We start from the raw sequence: 15484 nt of genomic DNA, 5'->3' as shown, positions 1-15484 counted from the left end.
CCAAGAAGAGTGGAAGCTGTTATCACTGCAAAAGGGGGACCAACTCCATATTAAAGTATATGTATTTACATACAATGTCATTACAGTCCCTGTTGGTGTAATAGTGAAGCATCTGGATATTTTTGTCCATATAGTGTATAACAGTACAGAAAAAATGCACAGCAAAACACAATACAGTGTAAATAGGTAAAAGTCCAAACAGTCAGCTCAAATCACATGAACCATTGTTACATAAAACACTTCCTCAAACTTCTATTCACAGAAAATGAGGATTTTTCAGGATCCGCAATCAAACTGCTATCAGATTTCATCAGGCAAAAGGTTATTTCTCTGGAGACATAATAAGTGTTAGGAATATTTGGATGGAAATATCCAAACTGGGCAACTTTACAGATGATATGAAGCACTATGATCACAAGCTTATCTAGAAGACATCCTAAAATCTTTGAATAATTTGCATATTTCTTAACTTAGTCGCTATTTACATGTAAATTAATTATGTACTGTGTAAACTATTTTATTTTAATTGAAACACCCCACAGAAACCTTGCCTTAAATCCTCTTGATGCTGCCATGTGAGCAGCGGTCCATCCCTCACTGTCTTCACTATTAAGAAGTGTTGCAGAAATGTCAGGTTTCAGTTTACGATTGTCCATGTCCTTCAAATCATAAAGTCTCACATCAAATTCCTCATTGGAATCAGAGCGACTCCCAACACTGGTGCTTCCATTATATAGGAGGAGCTTGAGGCAGTCTGTGTGTCCAGATCCTGCAGCAGCATGAATTGGGGTCCAACCATTCTATAAAAAGCATAGGGTAACAGGACTATGTTATTAGGACTATCTGAAATCAATAGAAAACATTAACAGCACTGTATGCCAAAAATAAGGATTTTCTCCACTCAGCAAAAACTAGTAACAAACAAAATACATTTATACTGTAGTCCATTGTAGATTTTAACATACAACTGAAATACTTTTCAATTTTTAAAAATCTTGGCAGGATACAAAAGGCCATTTTGGATTTAAGAAGATAATAGCAAAACAAGACATTATCCATAGTAAAATCTCATGGAAAGTTAAGTATAAAGTGAGGTAAGTGTTACATCGGTTATACAGTACAATTTCTCATTAATTCAAGGTATTCTTAATTTCTAATATTTTTAAACATTTACCTCAGACAAGTATTTATAAATAAAAAAATATTTAAAAACAGTGTTCAATGAACATGTTGCAATGGGAGTTGTAGTGCAGTAAGGTATGATAACATTGTAACCACACCTGACATATTCATGTGTATCAAGAGAAAAGGGTCACTGCAAACTGTGGTTAAACATGCCCAAGCCTACATTGGCTCCCCAATTCCCTACAAAAGCCAATTCAAATGCCACTTCTACATGTCAGGCTTCATCTCACTTTACACTCCCTCTCCATTTCATCAATCATCTTCATCATCAGTTATTTATATAGCGCCACTAATTCCGCAGCGCTGTACAGAGAACTCGCTCACATCAGTTCCTGCTCCATTGGAGCTTACAGTCTAAATTCCCTAACATACACACACACACACACACACACACACACAGACAGACAGACAGAGACTAAGGTCAATTTTGATAGCAGCCAATTAACCTACTAGTATGTTTTTGGAGTGTGGGAGAAAACCCACACAAACACAAGGAGAGCATGCAAACTCCACACAGATAAGACCATAGTCAGGAATCAAACTCATGACCCCAGCGCTGTGAGGTAGAAGTGCTAACCGCTAGGCCAATGTGCTGCCCACAGTGTGTCAATGCTGTTAGAGCAAATTATTCTTTTTGCTTCATCAATGAGTTCTGTCCGTTTATACTGAGCATTTGATTTAAATTTGAGATATCAAAAAAAAATATACAAGTCAGTTTTGTTTGCCAGTGTGATGCATCCTTGAGTGCTAAGAGATAAAACACCAACAGATAAGAAGTTCTGTTTTTTTGGGGTGTTTTTTATTTATTTGGGGGGAGGGGGGGGGGTCTTCTGCAATCATTATTTATATGTTTTAATGTCTTACATTATGCTTACTCAAACTGTCACCCACTTTCTAATAAAGACTACTTGGCTCAGCAATACACTCAAAGATACAATTACAACACATTTTTAAATACAATATTACACATTAACTATTATGTATCTTTCTCTGAAGTTAAACGAAAGGTTCACAATATAGATTTGCATTTGCTACATAGACTTGCAAAAATACTAACAATTTACCAGTAAGAGATGAAAACGATTCACAACCACATTACACATCTGCTGTGCAAGGTCTAACAACAATAATTGATATTTAGCAAATCACTATACTTACGTTTGTTGCAATACTTCTATCAGCTCCAGAGTCAAGCAAAAGTTTAGCAGTTTCATAATTTCCATTTTTACATGCCAGATATAAAGGGGTTTGTCCTCCATCAGCAATATTGATGTCAGCATTGTGTGCAAGCAATGCTTCTACACATCTATGGAAAACAGCAAAGCAGGTTAATCGTCTACATTTATCAGACAAACAATCTAATGCTTGGACATAATGGCAGCGTGGTAAAAATTGTCTGTCTCCTATTTCTTCCTCATTTGCCTGATCTGCAATATAGCTCTGTAGAGCAACTCTAGATTTGAATCTTATACATGCAATTAATAAAGGGAGAAAAGCTCAAGAAAATTTCTATTGTCTGCATATTTAGCTAATCATGCCATACAGACCATATTGATTTCATTTTTAAGTAGGATTAATGCTGGTATTTTTTCCATCAGGGTTTAATGAAATGAGTATTAGCCACACGTTATGTTGTTCTGAGAACCCAATGCAGTAAAATGCTTATTGGTACCAATTCGTTATATAGACCCTTACATATGATATGGCACATTCAATGGTGCTGGGGTAAATTCGGTCTGAACTGCATCTCTTGGTGAATGCTGCTCAACCACCCTGCACATACTGAACCCATTTAACCCTAAGAAGAAAGTGTCAACAGTACATATGAGTGTTGAGAGTGAGTTTTGCTTGTTCTATATCCCGTGTTCTGTCTATCGTTCACTCTGAATGCTCATGTGTGCCCTAACTTTTCATGCTAGCTTCAAAGATAGCTTTAGTGAACATCTGACTGACTTATGCAGTAAATCCAATTAATTGTGTTAAACAAATTGTTCAGAGCAATATGCTTCTTACTTTGAATGTCCCTGAGCAGCCGCTGTGCATAAGGCCGTAAAGCCATTTGAAACAGTAGCATCTACTTGTGCTTCTGACGTCAGCAGCAACTTTACACAGTCTGAAAGGGAACAAAAAAAATAGTGAGTGAGAGAATAAAAAAAATAAAAATATTTAAAATTAAAAAGTTTGGCCTGACTACATATTCACTGGCTGCGCATTTTGGAATGGTTCCCGATTCACCAAACACACACACACACACACACACACACACACACACACGAGAAATGGCCAACACCTTTTTAAAAAGCAGTGGTGAGCAAAACCAATCTATTGATGGAATAGTGTTGCCCTCCCATTATTTTCTATAGGACTGGTCCTTTAGATATAACAATACCAGACCCTCCCCATAGGTCACTGTGCCAGTTGTGGTTTCAAAGAACCGAATAAGAGACCACACCGGCTGGTTTTCACAATAAAAAGGAGATCCTAAATATAGGGTTCGCTTGGCAGAGTGAAAATCATTCCCAGAAGGTTATCTCTATAAGGGTGGGTGGCTGCAAATAAAAAAACACCACATGCACCCTCACTCTCCCTCCAACAATTTGGAGCTCTACTTGACTCCCTGGGCTACATATTTAGTAAGATTGGGTCCCCTGCACTGCTTACTTTGTCCATTTCTCAAACCACCGGAGAGGCAAAGGTTCCTTAGACACCTACCCACTATAGCTAAAGTTTAATAAAGAATGAAAAAAAAAAAATAAGAAAAGAGCACATGCATACAACTTTAACTTGAAATTTCATAAATCAGAAAATTCCCAAATATTCTAGTTCATAAACTTTTCTTCTCTCTTGATCCATTGAAGTCCAATTTAAAAAAAATGCTTCACAATTTACATAAAAAAGACCCACCTGCAAACTGGCACTGACAGCGACAGCCACTAAATGATAAAAGGCTGGGGGTCTGTTTACCAGCAGCCAATCACAAGCATTTCCCATACTCGCTACTGGTGATGGGAGTTCTCCTGGCTTTGAACATTTAGCCTCAGTCAGCACTAGTTCACAGGTCAGTTTTTGTTTTGTTTGTTTTCAAAGGGATTTTTTGGGCTCTGAATTTGCTTTCATTCCTTATTTGTTATATGACTCAAGAAAAAAGAAAATATTTTATTTCTCATTTGAACTATGATGGATCAAGAAAGAAGTTTTTTTTAAATATATATTTAGTATGGAGTGGAGTTAGGAGTCTTTTATTCAATTAAGATTTATTTGAAAATTGTGTCCACCCGCACTATTTTGGTATAATAGAAAGGAGTCTTCTTGGTACCTGCCCCTTGTACTAGGATCCCTGAGTGGAAAAGTTGCCACTCAACGAATCACAATCTTGTCAATTGCCCCTGGCTTAGAGGTGATTTTGCAGGAGTGAGCTCTCTGGTTTTTAATTTAAATTATTTTTAGTTTTTACACAGTACTCTGGTGGCCAAATGTGCTTATCTGCCAAACAAATCCCATTAAAGTATAGGCTTTTTATTTCGTTTTTCACTTTAAATGGCTAACATTAAAGTCAATCTCTCTCTCTAGGTTTATTATTTGTCTTTTGAGAAAAGCTGTAGTATATATCTAGACACACAAATACACACAGTATATATCTCAGTCACAAACAATGTAAGAAATAAAAAAAAAAAAAATTCAGGAGCTTTAAAAAAAAAAAAAAAAAAAAACAATTAGAAAAGGGAGAGGTTGCACAGCGACACAGAGACAGACACAGAGACAGAAGGCAGGGAGGGAGCCACAGAGACAGAAGGCAGGGAGGGAGCCACAGAGACAGAAGGCAGGGAGGGAGCCACAGAGACAGAAGGCAGGGAGGGAGCCACAGAGACAGAAGGCAGGGAGGGAGCCACAGAGACAGAAGGCAGGGAGGGAGCCACAGAGACAGAAGGCAGGGAGGGAGCCACAGAGACAGAAGGCAGGGAGGGAGCCACAGAGACAGAAGGCAGGGAGGGAGCCACAGAGACAGAAGGCAGGGAGGGAGCCACAGAGACAGAAGGCAGGGAGAGAGCCACAGAGACAGAAGGCAGGGAGAGAGCCACAGAGACAGAAGGCAGGGAGGGAGCCACAGAGACAGAAGGCAGGGAGGGAGACTGAGAAATAGAGGGTGCAAGAGTGAGAGAAGGGGATAAAGACGTGTGAGTGAGACGGTGTGCTTTGCTATCACCGGAGGCCGCCACTGCCAGTGATGAGATTCGCTGGTGATGGAGAAGGCTACTTAACAAGAATACTGGCAGTAGAAGTACCCCCCACATCTCTTATTTTAATAGTTTTAAAAATATTTTTTACAATTTAGATTTTTATTAGTGTAACTGAAACCAAAAGTCTGGCCTTTCAGTGTCCCTGCACTGGCATGAACTGGCTAGATGGCTGTCACATGCTCTTACCAGTCCAGGCCAGTATCGCAGAGAATTTGATAAATCATGGTGATAGGTGGTTTTGTATTGCTACTATAAGTGGATATAGGAAATTAGCCTGCCATTTATTAGTAAAAAGCACCATTAGCCTGAAAAGAAAAAGGAAATAAATTAAGTGACAAAACACTCTCGTTGTTCAATAGTTATCATTATCTGAAATAAACACACATCTTACCTGTATTTCCATTGGCAGCAGCAGAATACAAGGCAGTATGGCAATCTTTACATAAGTTATTTATATTCAGTCCTTCTTCATTAAGCAGCATTGACAATAAAGTGACATTTCCCTGGGCAGCAGCTTGGTGAAGAAGGGTGGACCTGTCTCCCAGGGGAACAGGACCACCACTTGTTAGCAAAGAAGTTAAGGAGGGAGACCAGCCTGTGAGTCAAAGTAATAGATGATAAGGGGAATAAATAGATATAAGTATCATGAACACCACACTTTTTTTTTTTTATTTAATTGCAAAGCAACAAGGTTTAAATTATCCAAACAAAGGGGAAATATTATTGTTTAACATATAGCCATTCTCAGGAATGCCTAATTACAAAGGGCATTATTTTTTTGGTTTAAACACACAGTTGATGTATGAGCATATTTAGACAAAAACTTAATTGTAAAACACGGTTTAGATATATTATTTCTGTTTTCTATACTATATTATTACTGTTATATACTGATTATTAATGCAATATATTACTTTTGATTGGTATGTATGTCAGTTAGAGTAAGGCTGAATAAAATTAGAAAATGTCCAATTAAACTCAGGCTTAGTTAGGCTCAGTTATTTTATAACCATTTAGTAAATCTAGTCAATTGAGTTATATTTATTCAACAGCCTTAGGAGAAAATCGGTTTGCTCTGTGAATTGTGTTAAATAAACTGAACAATTTGTGAACTCTGGCACTGCTCTTAGACTGCAAGAAAAGAAAAGAAAAACAAGAGAAAAAGAATGTGAACATTATTGATTATCACATAGCTTTTTCTGTATAAATCCCTTAAATAAGAAATTCAGCCTAATTTAAATTCAATTTGCAGAAAAATACACTAAAAAAAATATATATTATAATAAGCAAAATGTGATATGCACAATATAATTCTGCCAAAAAGCATTTAAAAAAAAAAAAAAGCTTACCAGAAAGAAAGATTTCTCCACTTAACATATGCATGTTAATTTGAACAAGATAGCAATTTTTTTAAGAAGCAAAAAAAGATGTTTAATACAAAAAAGCCAGGGGTGAAGCATTTGCATAAGCCAGAAAAACATGCAGTAATGGAAAAGGGAACAGGGACAGAAGAACAGCTTCTGGCATCAGCTTCAGAATGTGGAGATGGTTAATTTGAGAGCCAAAAATCAATATTTCAATCTTTTCACCCTACTTCCAAGCCAAATTACATTCGTAGACAAATTACTGCATTTGAAGGAGGTGAAGACAGCGATTTCACAATTTTAAGAAATTAATTTGCAGTTTAATACAAAAAAGTCATGGGGTATGAAAATCTATGAGCTTAAAATTAACCAATAACTCAAATGCATCATGCTTGAAATAAAAATGAGTAATTTGAAAGCAAAGTATATTTAAAATGGCTGCATGTCTTTTTATAGCTGTTGCAACTTCTTTACAAAAAGTAAAACAGAAAAACTTGTGAGTGGCGGTTTGCTATATGTCCTATAGACACACTATTGTAAAGAAACGCTAAACCTAGAATGCAAGTTACTTTACATTAAACAGCTACTAATAATGCTCACAAGACAGGGACTGATGTGGTTCAATATTCTCTGGAAAACGTGGCGTAATATGGTGGTGCTACGATATAGCAACGATAACATTTTATTCAGCAATTTCTACAAAGAGGCTTAAGCTTCCAACAGTACTAACAGACCCCGGCGAATCCAGAACAAATCCTGCTGGATCTCGTCCAATTGTGTCACCCATATTTATATATTTCTGAATAATATTAGTAGCTTGTTTTATATAAAAGTTAACCTAGATTTTAGATTTAGTGGTTCTTTAAACCATTCTAACTTATGTAAAGAGTTCTGAGCAGTTACATGTTTAAGACGTACGATGAAACATTCTCCAAAGCAAACAAAGAAGAAATACTAAGGGTTATGACAAGAGGCTCCACAGAGTCTCTGATAAAACTCAGTTCTGGCAACATTACATTAAGAAAGTGGTTGCAGTTACTGACCTAACTTCTATCAAGGCAAACGCTCGTGAAATTTTATGTGAAGCTGGGCCTCCTAATTGGCAGAATGTTCTGCTTTTTTCAAAACTGCATGAACAAGTGCAGAGCACAGTAAGCCAAGACTGTTTGATGGAAAATGGCAAATCTAGGAATAAGAAGAAAAGGCAACTTTAGTCCAAACACAATTTTATATGTATCTTAGATGTTTATCAGCAGCTCGTCCACACTGTATAAGAGTCTGCCATCACATATATCACTGGGATCCTTTGGATTGGCATACGATGGACTATAACGCTTTGGTGTTAATCACTTGTGGGCACGCTGGAATACATCACAGGATTTAAGCATTCATGCATCTGCTAAGGATATAAATTGATACAGCTCCATGCCCATTTTTACAGGTTTTAGTAGTGTGAAGCATTGATACCTGTTCTATTGTAACCTCATTACTGGGGCAACCATCTACATTTGTATAAAAATAGTTATGTGGCCCATCATTTTATTTTTACAAATAATATAATAAAAATAAAAAAAAAACAACCCGAAAAACACACACACAATATAAAAGTTAATCCTATACTCTAGTACATTCATTTTGCAGACATTTTATAATAAACTGTACCTCATCCTACTTTAAGACAATAAAACATTTGTCAAACCTTACTAGTATTCCATTTTATAGGTTTAATTTGTATTTGTAACAAATAGTGGTAGTGCCACTTCATATACACATCTCTAAAGATCGGGTTTCAGAAAGGTAGCATGTTGCAGCAATATCATAATAAAACAGATTGTCATACCCCATGTAAGAAAGCAGAATAGAATGTGCTATGAAACGACTATTCTGAAGAATGAATGATAAGAAACAGACCATTACAAAGGGATACATTTGGCAGAGAAAACAGTGTAAAGCTGATGTCCCATTACCTGATGCTGTTACCAGGAGGCTGTCTGAATCACATGGTCTAGAGGATGATGCACTAACAGGGTATATGGAGGAGTTACAGGCAATGGTTGTGGGAATGACAAGGGAATTTTCTGAACATGCAGGTTCGTTCCATCCTGGGGACTGGAAAGGCCAAGCACCCACCTGTGATGTGCCTATAGCTGGTATGACACAGCCTGCAGATGCCACAGGTATATCTATAGATGGTTTTGGTGGCAGCTGAGGTGAAGAAGACTTAGATACAGATTCCTCATTTAATACCCTGAACCCATGTGCTGAAGTGGAAGGAGCAGATGTAATGGGCTTATGCTCACTCTTTCCCCCAGCATTTGGTGGTGTCTTTAACATAGGATGTGGTGCAGATGGAGTTTGGGAAAGTCCGGGTTTTTTTGGAGGAATAGGTGGAGGGTTTCCTCTATCAACTCTTGAAACTGAAGTTGATTTCAGTGCAAAAGATGGATGGCCAGTGCGTCCAGCTACTGGAGGATATGTGCCAGTTTCCATTGCATGCGTGAACCCAGGTCTCAGCTGTGAACCTCCCTGAGGACTAGTAAACCTAGAAAGGACTTGGGTCACGGTATTTCTTGCCATCTGTTTTGCCACCATATTTTCACGGCTATTCGGAGATAATTCTCTTGTCTGAGGAGTTTGAGTTGTGTTTCCATTTTGGTCATGTTCATTGGCATTTGCCTGAAACTTAAACTTGGCAGCCTGGATGCGAGGACTAAGACCTGAATTTACAGTAGTATTAGAACAAGTTGAATGCAAGCTCTGCATAGACTGAGACAAGTAACTTGGGGAAGCTGGAGAGGTACAAAATGGAATGTTTGGGTAGACAGTGGGGTTGGCTGTCAGTTCTGAAGAGCATCCATTCTCTTCTGTCCTGCTATAATTTGGAGATTTGCCATGGGTTGTAGGAAGACCAGTTAAAGAATCATTGTGGGCTGTTTGTCTATCTGAAACAGGTTTTGCAAATGCTGAATTTGTGCAAATATTTATCTTTGTGTTGCCTGCTATGGCATGGTTTACTATAGTTGGTTTGGCTGGTATAGTCAATGGAGATTTCTTAATATTTTCAGAGTCACTATCTGCCACAATTGTATTTGTCTGGCAAGAAACAGATCGTGATCCTCCAGGCACAGAGTGCTTATCTTTGCTCTTGCGAAGAAGAGAAATATTTGCTTTATTATCTTCTTCTCGCGACATTTTCAGTTGTTCAATGATTTTCTTCATTCTGTCTATTTCATCTTGTAGTTCTTTGGTGTGCGCTTCTTCTCGAGAGAGCTTGGCACGGAGATGTCCTCTTTCAGTGTCAAACTCTGAAAGTTGTTTTTCAATTTGAGCCTCCATCTGTGCTTCCATTTGTGTTCGGATCTGTTTTTCAGCAGCCAGTGCGTCTTCCAATTCAACACTCTTCTTCTTTTCTACCTCTAGCTTTGACACTGCATCTTCAAGCTTTTGAGTTTCTTCTACTATTTTACTAGACAAAAGTTTACATTCTTTTACTAGGATCAGGACCACGTGTTTATTTTTAGCACGTTCTTCTTCAAGACGAGCCAATAGCTTCTTGTGCTCTTGTTCGATGATTTGAAGTTGACTTTTCTCTGACTCCAGCTGCACAAAGAAAAAAAATATTTGGTCATAAATAAAGGACTAAAGTTTACATCTTTCATCATTTTGCCAACTGAAGTCCTATTGAATAGGCTAGCATTCAGCAAAAGCCATGCCCAACATATAAATGGAACTGTTAGCATCTTCTAATAGATAATAACCCATAAATATTTCTATATGATGTGTCTAACTGAACAATGTACTGACAAAGTTATAGAGTTGAACATTGAATATAATTGTTTTAACAGTCAAAAACTACAGAAACCATTAAAAATATTAGTTTTTCTGGCGACTATTTGACTGCCTAGTAATGGAGGCTTTTATCTCAGCCAGAGGTGTCCTAGGAAGGCAAGACAGTACTTATTTCAAAAAGGAGAACCTTCTATTTTTAAAGAATTAACCTAACATTAGTCCAAAAGCGAATTAAAGCTTTAATCAAAATAAAAAGCCCTAAAACTATCTAAAAATATTAACAAAATTTTGATATTGTCTTCACAAGTTCAACAAATGTGAAAAATATCTATTGTAAAAAATGAATGCACTCTACTTTCAGCACACAGCTTCATGTCTTCCTTATGTTCTGCAAAATTGATGGAAGTCTATTAATGTTCTCTTTGCCCTTGGTCCACTAAAGTCTTAAGGCAGGTCTGATGTGTGGTTATCTGCTGTCTTTTGTGACCTAGTTGGGTGGCCTAAACTCTGAATGGCCAGATAGAAAGAAAAAACCCACAAATTATATAAAGTACACCTATTGGGCCTATTGCGTTTATTTTAGTAAAAATATATCCACCTAAATAAATAAGAAACACTATGTGTATTCATAGCTAAATCTGGCACACAAAAGTGATTAATGCGGACGCATGCGTTTCCTACTGACATTTTTTTATTCGGTGGATTTAACTTTGCTTATGAATTTTGCCCGATAACAGCATAGATAAGAGCCACCATCTTGGGGCTATTTGCTCAGGGCAACTTAACATAGGGGTTGGGTCACCTTCCTTCAGAAATGAGGGCTACTTTTCACAGATCAATACTTACAGAAGCATAGCAGGGCTGAATGTCAGCTGGGTCACATGGCTAGTTACACTGCAGTACTTTTTTTTTTTTAAATTTTGTAATGTTTACTAGGGCAGACCCCATTCTGTTTGCTGATTTCTAGGGAAAATGATAGAATGTCATAACAACCAACAGATCTGTCTCCCTAATTACCTAACGGCACTGGGCTGCCTACACAGTTGTTCCCAGTAGCCATTCAGTGTCCACTGTGCAAGGAATTTCATGTTGTTCTCTGAAATGTGATATAAAACTAGCAATTTTTTTTGTGTACCTTCAAATAACTTAAAAACTTGTCTTTACAAACTGTAAGCTAGAACATTCCATTTAACGAGCTATAAAACAGTTCGTTCATCTCTATAGACTTGAAACACATCAGTAAGTTAACACAATGTGTTTTCTGCCAGCAAGGATTTCTGCAAAAAGTGTTTTAATTCATAAAAATGTGCATCTGGCATGAATTTCCTTGGAGTTATAAAACTGCTCAGATATCCAAACAGATGCTAGGAGAGGAGTGGACATAGCATTTAGCAGGTGTTCGGCAACAAGCCAGACTCCAACAAGTAAAAGTCTCCATCACCTACTCACTTTACTAAACAATATTACTTAATATAATAAAATAAAAAAAAAACACAAAAAAACCCCAAACCTCAAAAACAGATTTTTCATTGTACATCTTTCAATGATTTTAGCAGAAATGACAGTAAAGTAGCTTACAGTCATCATCTTTATAGTATAGGAAACAAGCGCATAAGTAATTGCATATGAAATCTTAGCTTTCATGACTTACTCCGAATATGCTGTGATGAGACAAAAATCTCAAGAAAGCAGCCTGATGGCCATCACAGCTCTACTTTTAGTTTAACAAGGGGTTAAATCAGGAGAAATCTCCTTAACCTGTTTAATGTTGGTCACTGCAGTTCCCATAAGACTTCTTTTCACCACCAGCCTTAAAAAAACCTAGGGGCTAGCTGGCTCATGCATGAGCAGTAGAACTGGCACCGAGCACGTTATACCACTTTCAATATACGCACCGCCTTATTATTCTTTGCCCCGGCCTTATGGCTGGGTGAGAACAAATTTATAATATCCCAGCCATGAGGCTGGGGCCGTAACAACTCAGCACTTTATTTTTCTATTTAGGACACTTCTTGTTTGTCACTTTCACTTTTATGTTTGATTGTTTCACAAATTTTTAGGGGTGCGGGTAGGCCCTATTGGGCTCTATGTCCCCTAAGATCTAGGGGGGGGGGTTGTGTGGCCTTCTGGTTCCTGCCCCCCTGAATCCATCTTTGGCTCATCCTTCCGGGGGTGAGCTAGTTGTCGAGCACTGGGTGAAGCCTCGGTGGATCCCAGGGCCAAAGGGACCCCCCCTAGCTTTGCGGCGAAGGGGGGGGGTCTGAAAACCCTTGCCCCCTAAGGGTCCTTTTGGATCCAGGGGTCGGAGACTAGGGCCCATCCTTTTTTGAGGAGGGCCAAGAACCGCACTCTAGTGCACGTTTTTTTAAGTTTCGCACTTTTTTTCGTTCATTAGGGCACGAAAGCACTGTTCCCGGGCTTTCAATAAAAAAATTTAAAAAAAATGAGCAGTAGAACTGAAAAGTCCAGACTTGGCCTTTAGGCAACACTTCATAAACAAAAAAAATAAAATAAAAATTATAATATATATATATATATATATATATATATATATATATATATATATATATATATATATATATATATATATATATATATATATATATATACCCCACATTTTTAATTTACTTCTCCCTTAAATGCAACATGGTTTTGTCAAGGTTCAAAGTCAATCCTTTTTTGCATTGCTCTCCTTAATTACTCTGGTCCTAAGAATCCATGTCAAATTATAGTCAAATAATTTTAAAAGTATTCTTGTCACCCCATACATACCTTATTGCTAGTTTAACTGGACTGGTATAGTATAAATAATGTCATAAAATGATAATGCAGACATGAAGGGTGTACTCACCTTTCTTTGCCTTCGTTCAGCAGTAGCGAGTTGAGCAGACATCCTCTCCTGCATCTTCCTGCAGTGTTCCATCACAGCTTCTAAGATGGTGAGGGGGTTACTACAGATTGGTTTCTTCTCTTTACCAACAGCACCTGCTTCAAAGTCTCGTTGAAGAGCAAGAAATGGGTCACCAAGATTAAATCTTCCATATCTTTCTTGCACAAAAACCTCCTTTCTCCGTGCCTTAAGAATGGAACACAAAGTAATGAAATCAAAGCTTGCACATCATTCAAAACAAAGAACAAAACAAATTAAAAAAAACAAAAAAAAAACCTCCATTCTATATTCCTTGTTAGAATGTTAGAACTCAAATTTAAGAGATTTAGACTAAAACGTATTTTAACAATTAAGTGCTTTCTATAAGACCATCAGTGGCCATGTTCTTTATTCAGCTGAGCTCTTCAAGTGTCCCTCTTTCCTCACATCCTCCATTAAAGAGATGCACCTGAATGTTTTTATCCTGTCAAATACAACAGTCTTTCAACATTGTCCAAGAGAAGCAATTTTTGAAGTCTATTAAACTATATTACTATGACCTTACCAAATGAAACAGTCTGGGAGAGGAAACAATGTTGTTAATTAGCGATGGTAGCCAGAACTCTATCAAATGATGCAGGATGAAGTGAAGTCACAAATCAAAAGGCAGTCCTACCAAGTAACATGGCCAATCCAAAAAAAAACAAAAACAAAACAGAAAACCTCCCCACATAGCTTGGAAATCGCACAATCTACTATGCGCCACTGCCAGAAGAAAAAAAATTGTGCGCCATGTACTTTCCTTCCATAAGGACTTCCTTTACAGTGGCAAAAAAAACTATAGTCGATTTTTCTCTGGTTTGTCATAACAGGTATGACATGCTTTAAAAAAAAATAAAAAAATATGTCATTGATCTCCATTACATTTTTATTATTAGTTGGCAGGTCTGTTGTTTTTTATTATACAATGAGAACAAATATGGGTTTGTGCTGAATTCATAATTTACTTGTAGCTTACACCACTGCTTTGAAGCTACATGTCCCTGGGGGCTGGTGGCACAGTCATGAGGAAACTCCAACACAGACAGTTTAGTAGATACTGGAAACTTTAAAGCTTTGAATGTTGATGGGAGTGCTGTGCAGTGACATCATTACACAGTGCTTCTGATTTAGAAAGACAACAGGCTAGGTTGCATTTCCATGATTGCAAAGAAAGGGAAAGAACCAACTGTCCAGCCAAGATCATGTAGTAAATTGGGTCACAGAACCACTGGATCTTAAAGCATTCCCTACTGCTGCTACTCGTATTATTTGCCAGCGGCTTAAAGAATGAGTCATTAAAACCCAAAAACAATCCATTCCATGCAATTTCACATTCCTATACAAGAAGCATTTTAGTAAATGTAGATATTATACATACATAATTGCCAACATTTCAATGTAATTCACTGTAGTGATATCCTAAAAGGTTAAACTAAAACTGCAATACTGAAATGACCTTTCACCATCAATAACTAGGGACACCATCAATAACTAGGCCAATATTGGTAATTCTGCCATTTGTCAGAACGGCTGCTGTACATGAGAGCATCCATGGAATGGGTACAAAAACTCCATGGTCTGAACTGGCACAATGTTGGTACCTACAGAGACACCCGGAGAATGAGAAATACCTTTCTGACATTATTAGGCGAATAGGGGCATTTACTTTGGATGAGCACATGAATGAGGACTGGTGTGCTTTGTGTGCCATAGCTGCTTGTTAGTCCCAGTCCATCTGTCAGTAACAATAGAATTCTTGAAAGGTAAGCCAACCTATGTCCATCCAAAAATGCCTATTAAAATCAATGATTAACATTAATGTATAGAAAACATATTTATACCTCTTAACTATCCAAATTTAGGTGGAACACTCTAGGGTACAGGTATGAATGCCTAGCTTACTAGTTCGCATTGGAGTGAAATCTCTGCTGATGTGGAATTTACACCTATCTTGCTTCAGCCAAAGGTGGTGTTGGGGAGGGGGGAATGGGAGATGG

The 15484-nt window shown here is 37.6% G+C and overlaps 1 protein-coding gene across 3 annotated transcripts in view; it reads right to left on the bottom strand.

Moving 5' to 3' along the window:
* CTTNBP2 (cortactin binding protein 2) overlaps positions 1–15484 on the bottom strand; it is a 95005-nt gene that overhangs the window by 40011 nt on the left and 39510 nt on the right. For all 3 annotated transcript variants that reach the window (XM_075208972.1, XM_075208971.1, XM_075208970.1), the window contains exons 3-8: positions 13428–13652; positions 8755–10387; positions 5815–6018; positions 3199–3298; positions 2344–2491; positions 552–800 (exon numbers count right to left, since the gene is read on the bottom strand). In XM_075208972.1, coding sequence (XP_075065073.1) covers positions 552–800; positions 2344–2491; positions 3199–3298; positions 5815–6018; positions 8755–10387; positions 13428–13652 — 2559 coding nt within the window. The remainder of the gene's footprint in view (positions 1–551; positions 801–2343; positions 2492–3198; positions 3299–5814; positions 6019–8754; positions 10388–13427; positions 13653–15484) is intronic.

Source organism: Mixophyes fleayi, chromosome 4 (assembly GCF_038048845.1).
Source record: "Mixophyes fleayi isolate aMixFle1 chromosome 4, aMixFle1.hap1, whole genome shotgun sequence".
Taxonomy (NCBI): Eukaryota; Metazoa; Chordata; class Amphibia; order Anura; family Limnodynastidae; genus Mixophyes; species Mixophyes fleayi.
The sequence above is the reverse complement of the archived record's forward strand: the minus strand, read 5'-3'. Positions and strand labels throughout refer to the sequence as shown.